The sequence below is a fragment of the Kogia breviceps genome, chromosome 6, assembly GCF_026419965.1.
Source record: "Kogia breviceps isolate mKogBre1 chromosome 6, mKogBre1 haplotype 1, whole genome shotgun sequence".
NCBI classification, from domain to species: domain Eukaryota; kingdom Metazoa; phylum Chordata; class Mammalia; order Artiodactyla; family Physeteridae; genus Kogia; species Kogia breviceps.
Window position 1 is genome coordinate 2,665,822 of NC_081315.1, and position 13,987 is coordinate 2,679,808.

General features: G+C 40.6%; 1 protein-coding gene across 3 annotated transcripts in view; it reads left to right on the forward strand.

Moving 5' to 3' along the window:
• Positions 1 to 4,693: 4,693 nt before the first annotated feature.
• The window catches only part of RXFP1 (relaxin family peptide receptor 1), a 94,329-nt gene continuing 85,035 nt past the window's right edge, over positions 4,694 to 13,987 (forward strand). For all 3 annotated transcript variants that reach the window (XM_067036885.1, XM_067036886.1, XM_067036887.1), the window contains exon 1: positions 4,694 to 4,826. In XM_067036885.1, the coding sequence (XP_066892986.1) occupies positions 4,778 to 4,826 (49 nt within the window). In that variant the 5' untranslated portion in view covers positions 4,694 to 4,777. The remainder of the gene's footprint in view (positions 4,827 to 13,987) is intronic.

Consider the following 13,987-nt stretch of genomic DNA (forward strand, 5'->3'; position numbering starts at 1 on the left):
TAACAAATGCCATCAACTGGTATTTACTGAGTAAGACGATAGATAGATAGATAGATAGATAGATAGATAGATAGATAGATAAGATAGAGAATAGATTAGATAGATAGATAATAGATTAGATACATTAGATACATGATAGATAAGATAGATAATAGATGAGATAAGATAGATAGATTAGATAATAGATTAGCTAGATAGATCAGATAGATGATAGATAAAGATAGATAGTAGATTAGTTAAATAATAGGTTAGATAGATTAGATAGATATATAATATGTAATAGGTGATATATAGATTAGGTAGACAGATAATAGATTAGATAGATACAGGATAGATGATAGATAATTAGATAGATAGATAGAGAGAGATTAGATAGATGCATGATAGATAATAGATAATAGTTAACTAGGTGTCGAGCTAGCTAACACGTCCTCATCTTCACACTGTCAGTTCAGCAGAGGATCACTTAATTCTGTTGTGTCCCTATTACATCCCTCAAAGGCAACACATGAATCCACATGGGACTTGGTTTACCATTTAATCATGGATTCTCTGCTAAAATGACATAATAGCTTCAGATCACTTCCATCTAGGGTGAAATTGTTTAGATTTTGTACAAAATATATTTTGAAATACCTGTACCTATTTGTTGCTCTGTCCCTGGTGCACATTTTGCTTGATATCATTCCCCAGAAGTCATTTCATTCCAGAATTGTTTAATTAATGCTAAATTGAGACAGCTAAAATTGTCTTTTGATGTGGCTTAGCAATGATGAGTATCTCAAAAGTGTTGCCTGATTGACAGCTGTCAATTAGAAATGGATTCATAGGATGAACGATGTGACAGCATACATTTTAGCTCTTGGATTGAACTTACTTTTAATGTATGGGTTAGCTTACTGTTATCTGAATATCTCTACATCATGAGGCCCTAATTAAGATTTTTACCAATCTCTTTCACTGGAACTTTCCCAGGTCTACAATCAAACAAACATTTAATAAAATGACTGTTTCTACTGCTGAAAATGATGATGGCAAATAGGTTCAGAAGCACGGACAAAAGCCCTTAAATATCATTATCTAATTTTAAAATATGATACTGAAGAACATTATAGTGTATTTCAGTAATAGCAGGATGGAAAAACCACAAGATTAGAAACTTGAATCTACGTAGTACAGACAGGTTAATAATGCTCATCTGGCTTGACTCACTGGGTTGTTCTGAGAAGTAATTTTCAAACAGAAGATCTTGATACTATTCAGAGAGCCACAATAAGGTTTCAAGTAGAAGTTCCAAGGTAAGAAAAGTTGTTGACTTCTATAAGCCTGTGTCAGCTACAGATGTGGAGTGGAAACCAGGATGCACTCAGCCAAGCAGAGGCAACGACGTCACAGATTCTATGGGGCTCAGAGTGCAGGCTGATCACTGAACAACGTGGGCAGGAAGGGAAAGAAAGGCAGGGACAATGTCTGTTGGGGTTTTTTTGTTCTGTTTTGTTTTGTTTCATTTGTTCTCTACTTTTTTAATTTAATTTTTATTTTATATTATAGTTGATACAACGTTGTGTTAGTTTCAGGTGCTTCACAGCAAAGTGATTCAGTGATACATATACACATATCCATTCTTTTTCAGGTTCATTTCCCATATAGGTTATTACAGAGTATTGAATAGAGTTCCCCGTGCTCTACAGCAGGTCCTTGTTGGTTATTTATTCTATATATAGTAGTGTGTGTGTGTTCATCCAAAGCTCCTGATTTATCCCTCTCTCCACCAACATCTATTTGTTCTTAAAACTTTTTAAAGTATGTCTTCAAAACTGCAAAACAAGAACTAACACAATATTGTAAATCAGCTATACTCCAATAAAAACTTTTTTAAAATAAAATTAAATTTTTAAAAACGGCAGAACAAGAAAATGAGAAAACACTTTAAACTTAGGTAAGAAGAATTTTGTTTCAATTATCTGGTAAAAATCAATATTTAAACATTGTTCAGGGAAGTCTTTTGCTACAGTGAAGTTCTTCTCAACCAGGAGCAAGTTTGCCCCCAGAGGACATCTGCCAATGTCTGGGAACATTTTTAATTGTCACAACCTGGGCGTGCTATCGACACCTAGTGGGTAGAGGCCAGGGATGCTGCTTAACAGACTACAGTACAAGGCAAAAGACAGCCCTTCACAGTAAAGAACTCTCTGGCCCTAAGTAAAAAATAGTGCCTGCTACAATGTATAAAAGGGATACTCTGATACGCTCGGGTTTCCTCCACCCACATGCCTATATAAAACTAATATTCCAGATTCACCGTCTTTGCTAGAAGTAAGAAAAAAGTGTTATCCTGAAAAATCAAATGCCTAAAACTGTTCCTCAGGGTAAATAGCTATGTTACCAAAATCTAATATCATCTTAATGAAATGAGAAATTATTTTGAAGTTTTGCAGGGATAATTTGAGATTAAAAATACATTGCAAGTATATATTGCTAAAGAGTATTTCCTGGCTGCTGGTCAATTGTGTATGTCTGTGACATCAGGCAAAATGTTCAAAGCTGACAAAATAATAACAGGATTGTATTGAAAACCTCTGTATTAACAGCATACTTTATGCTGGACACTTCCCCAAGCAAGTTCCTCAGCTTTACTGTTGAGAAGCTTCTGATGCGTCTGCCCTTGACATGTCCCATAGCATCCTTCCAGGAAGCACTATTTCTAGAATAATTGTTTAAATTATTAACCACTTAAAACAATTCTAGTATTATTATAAATAATAAACCTTTAAGAAACGCTTATTGAACATGAAATGAGCACTCAAATCCAGTTAACCATAAACATTTCTACCAAAAGAATGGGGTTTTCATTAAATAAATCTGCTGAATGAATAAGGAATTGTGAGAATTCATATACCTCATTTCTCATTTCATGGTATTAATTACTTCTACAGGAAAAAAGAAAAGCAGTGTCAGTATAACCGTATAGCCACCATTTAGAAATAGGAGTCAATGATATATTGGAGTCAATGATATAAAGTCAAGTAATTTAAATAGATTCTACATGAAGAGTGGTTAGGAGACTAACTTCACAAATAAATTTCTCATGTCAAAGTGCTACCCTTTGTTCTAGCAATCAATGATCCTGCTGCAAAATAAGAATGATATAGCCTGGTTTAAAGAAAATGCATTCCTAATGCCATTTGCAGCAACATAGATAGACCTAGAGATTATCGTACTAAGTGAAGTAAACCAGACAAAGACAAATATCATAGGATATTTGTCTTATATGTGGAATCTTTTAAAAATGACACAAAAGAACCTACTTACAAAACAGAAATAGACCCACAGACATAGAAAACAAATTTGTGGTTACCAAAGGGGAAAGTTTGGGGGAGGGATAAATTAGGAGTTTGAGATTAACAGATACACACTACTGTATATCAAATAGATAAACAACAAGGACCTATTGTATAGCACAGGGAGCGCTACTCAATATCTTTTTTTTAACATCTTTATTGGAGTATAATTGCTTTACAATGGTGTGTTAGTTTCTGCTGTATAACAAAGTGAAGCAGCTATATGGATACATATGTCCCCATATCTCCTCCCTCCCGCCCTCCCTATCCCACCCCTCTAGGTGGTCACAAAGCACCAAGCTGATCTCCCTGTGCTATGCGGCTGCTTCCCACTAGCTATCTGTTTTACATTTGGTAGTGTATATATGTCCATGCCACCCTCTCACTTCGTCCCAGCTTACCCTTCCCCCTCCCCATGTCCTCAAGTCCATTCTCTATGTATGTGTCTTTATTCCTGTCCTGCCCCTATCTATTCAATATCTTGTAATAACCTATAAAGGAAAAGAATCTGAAAAAGAATAGTATGTATATACACATATACACATATATGTATAACTGCATCACTGTGCTGTACACCTGAAACTAGCATGACATTGTAAATCAACTATACTTCAATAAAAATTAAAATAAAAAAGAAAATGCATTCCATGCAAATGTGCTTTACATTTACATGCTTTTTCCCCCCACTGCTAAAAATAATAGAAGTCATCATGCTATGAACGGCTGCCATTTAGTGACCACCCACAATGCTCTATGAGATTGTCCTTTGAACAATATCCTATCCTTCAAATGCCTAAACTCAGACAGTTCATAAAAGATTTCTGGAAGTTACACTTTAATTTTTGCCTTATAGCTAATTCCACAAAGGCATTTTTGCCCTGTGTAGTTCTGTTCGTTTCCCAGTCCCACGTCGTAGGGGAAAAAACACTTTGGGCTTGTGATGTATCTCCAAGCTCGATTTCTGTCTCTCTGCATGACTTTGATCAGTTCAGACATTTGTCAGAGTTCATACACACCCTCCTTTGTGGACTGTCACAGGGCACATGCAAGCATGATGTTTAGACTCAACAAGAAGAGCCTGTGTGTCTCTGTCTGAAACTTTTCATCCCTGCTCAGCTTTGTCTGTGTGTGTGTGTGTGTGTGTGTGTGTGTGTGTGCGCGTGTGTGTGTGTGTGTGTGTGTGTGTGTGTAAAGAAGGATATTAAGACCTTGGAGAAGGCGGGTGGGGAGGAGAGATTCTGAGAGAGGGAGAAAGAAAAAAGAGGGAATGGAAAGAGAGAGGGAGAGTCAAGGGGAGAGGAGGGGGAGTAGCTGCTTTGTAGCCGCTAAGATTGCAGACAGAAATAGCACACCACCACCACGGTGAGCCGATGAGCCTCAGAAGCCAGGACCAAATTGTATTCACTTTCATTAATCAGTTTCTCTGAGGGAAGGAAATGACATCTGGTCCTGTCTTCCTCTACATCTTGATTTTTGGAAAATATTGTAAGTATGCTCAGCATTTAATTTTGTCTACCTTAGGATTTTATGAAATAATCAAAAGTACAAATGTTTATTACTGACATGTATGCTTTTAAGGTGCAACTGCTTTTTCTGATAAAACTGTTATCTCACTTCAGAATGAGTCCTCTGAATACATTTCTGGTATTTATATTAAAAACTAGGATACTAACATGCCATGTAAACCTACGCTTCGTAATAACCAACTGGTTTGATATTAACAATTGTTTTATAAGCCATGGTATATTTCAAGAGGAGTGGTCCTTAAAGAGATTGTGTTCAAGGAATGTGCCCATTGACACATCCTGGGGAGGTCTGTACATTTGCTCCCGGCTCCTGGGTGTTTATAACGCTTCATTATCCTAGCCCTTTGTGATCTGTATCATAGGTACGCCTCCTTAGGGAAAGATGCATTCAGAAAACTCCTTTTTTTTATTTTTAGCACAGTTTCTCACTATTCCTTGAAAGATAAACCAGGGAAAGCAGAAAGCGGTGAAAACCACAGACACACGAGGAGTCCAAACGGGCATTTTACTTTGGCTATCATGACAGTTTTTGCTTCCTCTCCGTATACATGTTTTATTTTCAGAAAATCTGTTTTTTAATCAAAGGAAAGAGTTGTTCTTCATTAAACCTTATTGAAAGTTTATTAGGTAAACAGAAATAAGATTTCTGTTTCTTAGGTAATACATGATGAGGAAAGTCAAAGCAAATCAAGAAGGAAAACTTTCTGGGTCCCTTTCATACCTTGTGATGCTGGGAATTATTAAGCTGTAACAAATTTAGAATTCACAAGCATGTTTCCATTTCTCTGTCTCTTAAAAGTTTGCAGAAGTTTATTTACACTAAAACATTCAATTGAAGAATATCTCAAAGTAAATTTCAGTCCTAACTGTCTCGATTCTGATGGCATGCACTGCACCAAAGTGATTTTTTTTCCTGTATCTCCAGTCTTCCTGACCTCTTAGTACACCTCACCTTGTCAGTCGAAGATGTGGGGTTGCATGTAACCAAGGAAATGACTCCAAATCCTTTAGAAACATTCTAGTTCCTACCTTTCTTCATCTCTGATCTGATTGCTGACATTCCCATTTTTTAACTAGAGGACGAAAAGTCAAAGTGTACACCATCACCAAAAACTGAATGTTTCTAATACAATCCAAGTGTTTTGACTTTCGCAGCCAACACCTTCATAAATCCATAACATATTCTTCTAACTCCTCTCCCATTTCAATAAAATGAGCAGATCGAATAAGCCAAAGGAATACTTCCAAATAGGCATTCTAGGGTGAGGGATTCAAGGGAATGTAAAAGGTATTCAGGGCAGGTAGAGAAGCAATTTGGCTAATGTGTTACCAGTCATTGGGTAAAAATGTTCTATCTTTAGTAAAATGTTCTATGTTCTCTTTTGTCAATAAAAAGTTATCTTCATGAGCAGGAAATAGGTAATAGCGATGAAGATGATAATGTTCAAACCCTCCAACTTTTTAAATCTATCTTTGGACATTTTTAAAATGTTGATAATGCACTGTGAGTACTCAGGAACTCCAAGTCCTCCTCCCTCCATGCCTTCCAGAAGCAGAACTGGGCAAGCAAGACTCCTGGCTACATGCTGTCAACAGGGTGGGTGGGCTGGAGGGGCATTTGACAGGGGCGCCCAACCCAGCAACCCACACCCATGACTCACCAGTTAGTTCATCCCATCATGAAGCCCCACCAATGAGAGGATTTCCTGGGCGTATAGCAGAAGTCAACCACATAATGACAATGTCTTAAATCTCCTTAACTAACCCCGTGGCTGTTGTTAGTGGTTCGTTTGTCACCCCGCTCGCCTGTTGCCTTGAAAGGACAGTGTGCTGTCATGGAAGATTTAAGGTGCTTGACAGCACTGCCCTGTACTAGCTCTATACTTTTCCGCAATGACTTACCCTCTGAGCCTTAGTTTGTAAAACGGCAATAAAGTCTTTTACCCTATCCACCGCCCAGAGCCCTTGTGTCCGGTTCTTTTTTACGTTAAGTGACCTCCTTGGATCTTCGGAACAACTCTATTAGGTAGATACAATTAAGCACATGAGGAAGGAACGACCAAGGACATTCAGTACCTTGTCACAAGACTCAAGCTAATAAATGCCAAGATTTGGATGCTTTCGTAGTCTACGCTCTTCCTCCCAGACTGTGAACATTCTCAGTAGAGATACTGTATACCACAGGGCTTTGAAAACAGAAAGCCCTTTATAGACCTAAGCAATCATCAGTCACCCTTTGAACCAAAAAAATTTATCAAATGCCAGTTACTTTACTAAGCAATAAGACTAAAGGGTGTCTACAGCATGGTCCCCGCTCTGAAGGGTTAGAGTGGAGGAAAGAGAAAGTTATCTAGGGTCACCAAACCGTGAGACAAGGGCAAAAACCTAGGGGTGCACAGAGAGGGATGACATTACGATTCAGAAAAGATTTCCTTTCAGTCTTGAGAATTTTTTATTCTTAAAAAAATTCCTCCATCTATTGTCTAATCAGCTGTATTGTGCCAATGTTAATTTCTGAGTTTTGATAATGTACTCCAGTTAGATAAGATGGTTCCATTAGGGAAAGCTGGGTGAAGGGTATATGGGACCTCTTGTACTATTTCTGCCACTTCTTGTGAGTCTAAACTAGTGCAGAATTTAAAGCTATAGAACAATCCCCTGGAAGAAATGTATCCTAAGTCCTTATCATCACATGCTTTACTCATTACTTAAATGGTATCATCAAGCAAAAAATAATCATTTTACTTAACACTTTGTTTAGGCAGGGAATAAGTAAGGAAATAGGAAATAGAAGGGCCCAGACATGAACTTGATCCATTTTAGTATTTTGCCAAGGCCCAACCCATCTGGGAAGGTCCTCACTTTTGGATTCCAAGTGGCTACTTACAAGACCACCTGGTCTTTGCCTTGGGTCCCAGTACTGGCATATCTTCTAGCAACTGTCTTCTCTAACCACGAGGAAGGGGACAGGAAGAGCCTTTCCTGAACTAACCATCAGTACACAAAAACCAGAACTTTAGTACATGAAACAGGAGAATACTGGCATATTTACCCACCTCCAAAAGATGGAAGAAAAAACTTTCCAATATGCAGACTACAGAGTATCTAACAGTTCACCTGATATTTTTTAAGGTTGCTAACAATTTTATATTGTTCTTACTATGAATTTGGAATCACATCTTGACGTTTCAAAGAGAAAATTAACAAGTCTGTGAAAATGCAGCACCATCATCTGTATAAAGATAAACAAATTATTACATCTGTGAACTAAATCATTTTGCAAGCTTAATTTCACACATTAGACAAACCTGTTAAACTGAAATGCCTGGAGTTGGGTATTCTAGTTAGGCTTATTTTTTGTCTGAAAAAATCAGCATTTTTTATTATATAATTTTAGGTGTACAACATTATAATTCAACATCTGTATACACTACAGAGTGGTCACCACCCCACATCTAGTTACCATCCATCACCATACAGCTGACACCCTTCACCCATTTCACCCACCCGCCCCCAACCCCCTTCCCTCTGGCAACCACTCATTTAATCTCTGTATCTATGAGTTTGTTTTACTTCATTTGTTTGCTTTGTTTTTTCAATTCCACATATGAAAGAAATCATACAGTATTTGACTTTCTCCATCTGCCTTACTTCACTTAGTGTGACGCCCTCCACATCTATCCATGCTGTAAATGTAATCCATGGCAGGACTGCATTCTCTTTTTATGGCTGAGTAGTATCCATTGTGGATGTATACCCCATCTTCTCTATGCATTCATCCATCAATGAAAATAATCTGCACAGACCAGTTACTAGTAAGGAGCTTGAAACAGAAATCAAAAATCTCCCAACAAACAAACTGTACACATTTATACCATTTTAGTGTCAAGTTCTAGGACTGTGGTTATGGATGTGGTTGGTCGTTATGTCTCCCATTTATCGAGAGCTTTCCATGGACCACAAACTGTGCTAAATGCTTTACAAACATGATCTGACTTTATCCCTGTAACAACCTTAAGGGATATTCTCACTTTACAAAATAGGAAACAGAAAATGAGAAATATTAAGTCACAAGCCTGGCATCACCCCTTAGTAAGTGTTGCAAAAGAGTTTTAAATCCAAGTCTGTGTCCTTGAATGGCCTGCGCTAGTAAAACATGATTCAGTGCTAATGCTTTCTAAAGCTACAATATCTTAGAATTAAAACGGACCTGAACAGATCCCCTCATCAAGCTCACGGGCCTTTAATTAAGCACGTTAGATATTTTTCCATTTTGGAGATTAAGCAATAGAGAAATATTGACGAGCCCAAGGTCACAGAACTGGTAAATCCAAACATAAACAAAGTTTCCACTAGAGCAGGCTGTCCTCACCCCAGGGAAGTTTGAGAAATCCATGCTCTGTATTTATGCATGTCCTCCTATGGGCCGGTACCATCTGCTTTACATACACTTCTCATCGTGCACCGGGGATGGATGAATGAAGATAGATGTGTAAATAATGCGAATGAATAGAAAATTAGACTCAACCTGTACTGGTTCCAGGATTTTGCTTGGAAAGCACTTTTGCTTACGGCCCATGGCACAGAGCTTTACCCACAGGAAGTACCAGTACATAGTGACTTCATTCTCATCTTAGCTCACCTCTCCCGCCCCCTGGATATTTTCTCCCCTTGTCGCGTCCACAGTCGCAGCAGCCCTATTTCCTGTCTCACGCGCAGTGGTCCAACACTCTCTCCTCTTCACAGCTCTGCATCCCCACCCATCACCCTGGTCGGAATAACTAGGCTCCATCACTGAAACCAAAAGCTGTTTCCTTCTTTGGAAATAAACAGGGGCAAGTTGTGAGTATTCCAAATTTAGTTTTTATGGTCTATCACAGCAAAGGTAAAATGCTGAGCGGAAAAAAGGACAGTATTAAGTGGGATCACTGGTTATTTGTGTTAGGAATTGACATTTTCCTGTAAAATAGTTGTAGTTTATAATAATTTGGAGATTTGATTTTCTGTTAAATAGATTTTATAATTATTTCAATATTACCTGAATTAACTAGAGCCAACTTATTTCTTACGTTTTCTATAATAATGAATATGTCTTTTAAAAATATTCAGTGCTCCCCCAAAAATGTAAAGATTATTTTGGGGGAGGGGGACCCTCGGCTTTTTCACTGGCCGTTCCAGGCCACACGGAGCCCTGGACTCTGGTCACCTCTGGTCACTCTGCCAGCTCCTCTGTCCCCCTCTCCCTCCCCATCCTTCCTCCTCAACCTGCCCCCTACCCACGTTGCCCCAGGAGCTCAAGTTCTCATTCTATAGTGAAGAACAACACAGACCTCTCTCCTTAGCCCCTGTCTCTAAACCCAAAATCCAGACCCACCTTTAGTCAAGGTGCCCACGTGATTTGTTACGAAAAGGGACAGCAGATAATCTGATATATTCTCTAATAGTAAGGTTCACCCCTTTTAGAAGGCAGTTGAGATTTTAAATCATCCTTTTTGTTTTTTGGTAGAGGGTTGAGTGTCTGCTTGAAGGTCACACAATTTCATGCTCGAATCCACTGAAAAACCATTTCGCTGTACACAGTGTTTTCTCTTGATTCTTAACTAATTCATTTAAAGAAACATTATATGAATCTTTGTCCGTCTCCAGCAGTCTGAGTCCTCAGTGAATTGTAATTTGATGAAACAGTTTCCTCTTATGTCTGTCAAGTACTTTTTAAGTTTTATAAAATTAGACTTTTTTGAGTTCAAAGGAAATGTAAAGCTCACAGTGTACAACAGCCTCATTTTTCATTTTTCATGAGGCCAGATACCTGTTCTCCCTTTTGTTTTCAGCTTTATTATCCTTTACTCACTTTTAAAAGTGGGTCTCCAGTAGGACAGGATGGACAGGATAGGCAAGAAAAATCAGAAGGGTAAAACATCACCTTGAAATAGAAAGAACCTAGCTAGACTGGGGTTATTAAACCCGTGGTTATTACATTTTTATCCACCAAAATCCTAGCCTCAAAAATTAAGATTTGGAGGCTTCCCTGGTGGCACAGTGGTTGAGAGTCCGCCTGCCGATGCAGAGGACGCGGGTTCGTGCCCCGGTCCGGGAGGATCCCACGTGCCGCGGAGCGGCTGGGCCCGTGAGCCGTGGCCGCTGGGCCTGCGCGTCCGGAGCCTGTGCTCCGCAACGGGAGAGGCCACAGCGGTGAGAGGCCTGCGTACAGCAAAAAAAAAAAAAAAAAAAAATTAAGATTTGGCAATACCCTGACCTGTGTCATCATGTTTCACACACCCTGCCTGGCAGATAAACATATTCTCAACCAAGGATAGACTGGGCAGAGGAGAGAAGGGTCCCAATGACACCTTCCCAAGTCCATGCTTGCGCTCAGGTCCAAGTTTAAGGAAAGGAGCTTTTCAAATTGTCAGAGTAAATTCAGAGTCCCTGGGGGTTTCCACTCTCTGCATCCCTCGCTCCCAGGCTGTTCCCCAGACAGCTATCTTGTCCTTAGAGATAGAGCGTTTTCATCACACGCCATATGCTGATAAATGAATGGGGCCCCTGGGGTGTCCCGCTAAAGTGAAAGAGGCCTTGGGCGCGTGCTGCTGGAATGAGACTGAGCTTGCCATGTAGGAGTCCAGGAGAAAACTGTCTACGTCCCGGGACTAGTTGGTAGACGATCAGAATCTCACTGCTTCTCGTTTCAAGACAGGCGCTTTCTTTTCTCTATCGTACCCTCCAATAGCTTGGGCACCAAATACCTATGTGTTTAACCCTTCCCATAACCCCTTCCTCCCTTCCACCCCCCAAATCAGTGCCTTCTGTCTCTGCGTCTACGCCGAGGCTGGTACCAGAGAGCCGGGGCGCAGGTGAGACTCTGCTCCTATGAATAGAGGCCCGAACGCCGGCTCCCCTCCCCTGCCTCGCCGCAGCACAGACAACAGTTCCTGAGACGGGCTCACGCGTTTTCCAGTGCAGCGGGGCTGGAAGGGACGCTTACACAAGCCGTGCAAGGCGTCTCCGCTGCTGCGCGATGCTCCCCAAACGCACTCACAACTCACTCCTCAGTCGCAAGTAAAGCCCACGCTGGTAGTAAACTCTTGGCTACCAGGCCAAGTCCACCGTCCTACTTTTCATGGGGGGTGAGACTGTCTTTGCATTTCGGCTCCAGGCATGGAGAGATAAAGCGGAAGGTAAGCAAGTCTCCTCGGGGGCTCTCCCACTTCCTTCAAGTTCCCATCCTGCTCTGCGCTCACTTTCTCCTCCTTTTCATCCCTCCCCCGTAGAGTCTCAGCAGCATCTCTCCTCCTGGCCCCCGAGCGGCCCAAATTTGGATTCCCAGTTCTAATCAACCAGTTCCTCCTTCTCCCCCTTTTTTTGGCCTCTCCCGTTGCGGAGCACAGGCTCCGGACGCGCAGGCTCAGCGGCCACGGCTCACGGGCCCAGCCGCTCCGCGGCATGTGGGATCTTCCCGGACCGGGGCGCGAACCCGCGTCCCCTGCATCGGCAGGCGGGCTCTCGACCACTGCGCCACCAAGGAAGCCCTCCCCTTTTTTTATCTGAACCGTCCTCTCTATTCCTTAGGCTCACCGCCCCTCCTGACAAAATCCACACAAGAGATATCTTGGCTCCAAATCTTGCAACCAGAATTCTTATTTCTACCCACCTCTTCTCCCTAAGACGCCCTCCTCACGAATTCGCACTTTCACAGAGGACAGATGTCTATTAAACACACAATATGCACATTATACCCCATCCTCCCACCCGCATTTTGCAGTTCGTTACCGGGATTCATGGACATTTTTGGCTAATTCTGCAGTATTTAGTGAGATGGTTCCAATACCTGATCCTTGCGGTGTTAAGGAAGTTACGACCCTGCAAATTTCTGTAGTTGTGGCCATTTCAACAGATACATCTTTCTTTACAGATTTCAGATTAAAATGTTACAGACCAAGATATGTAAATGGACATGAACTGACACATTCTGAACAAAATTTATAAATGTGTGTACCTGGATGTACTGGGAGAAATCAGAGAAGCTGAGAAGGGCTTTTTTGGAAGCCTTCACGCAGGACACATACTACAAGTATAAATTAGTGAAATAACTGATTGAGTTCTGAGGTGCGTCGGGCGCTGAGAACACCAGTCACACCACCATCGAGTTCACTCACAAAGCCTCTGATCTTCGTCTTTCTCTTTCAACCTCTTCTCTCATCCTCTGCTGCTTACCCCAGTCTTTGGATATTTTAATAGGTTTTTCCCAGAGTAGGCTGGAAATGTTTGACTCATTTTTAATGGTCCAGAAGATTTGCCATTTTGACTCTCTTAGCTGTGGCCGATTTGTTGGAAATTGCAAAACTGCCTCATGGTTTATAAATGTTTCTGCGTTCTCACACATTTCAAACTTAGACGAGAAGACGTCAGCAGTCAGGCTGTTAGCTTCTCCTGACCTCCACTTAACCCCCCTCTTCGTGTTAAGATCAGGAGATGCGGCTGGTGTGGCCACGTTAAATATAGATTTGCTACTTCTGCCCTTCTGGGTGCAGTCCTCACCCATGATCTTCTGAGCTCACAGCACAACAATCTGTGCTCCCTGGAAAAAGGGAGAGTTTTTGTTTGTTGAAGTTCAGCAACTTTTCTCAGCAACTGAGCATTCGTCCCCAGTGTTGACCTGAAATAATGTGGCAACTCATTTGTTCATCAAATCCAGTTTAATCGGAAAAAAAACCCCAAAAACCTGTACAAATCTTTTTGTAGTGCTGCTGGCTCTTAGGCATCTTTTTTCAACGTTTCTAAGCTAGTTTATGTAGCAGTTTCCATATAATCTCATGATCTGTTCCAGTCATTACCTCTGAAGTTCCTTAGTTCAGAATCTAAGACAGATATAATGTATATCTTACTAGATAGACATGTATAAACGTGAGCTAGAATTATTAAATTAAAATGAGAACAGATAGGTCAAGGCCAAGCATGTTATTATTACTGTATCCCCCCAACAGTTTGCCTGTGGAATAGTCATCATGAATGCCTTAATAGACAAGTGGAGAATGAATGGAGGACTGATCAAGAATGGAATTTAACAAGGCGCATGTTGCAGAGCAAAGAAAGAATGATGCCACGTGGTATGGAATAAAA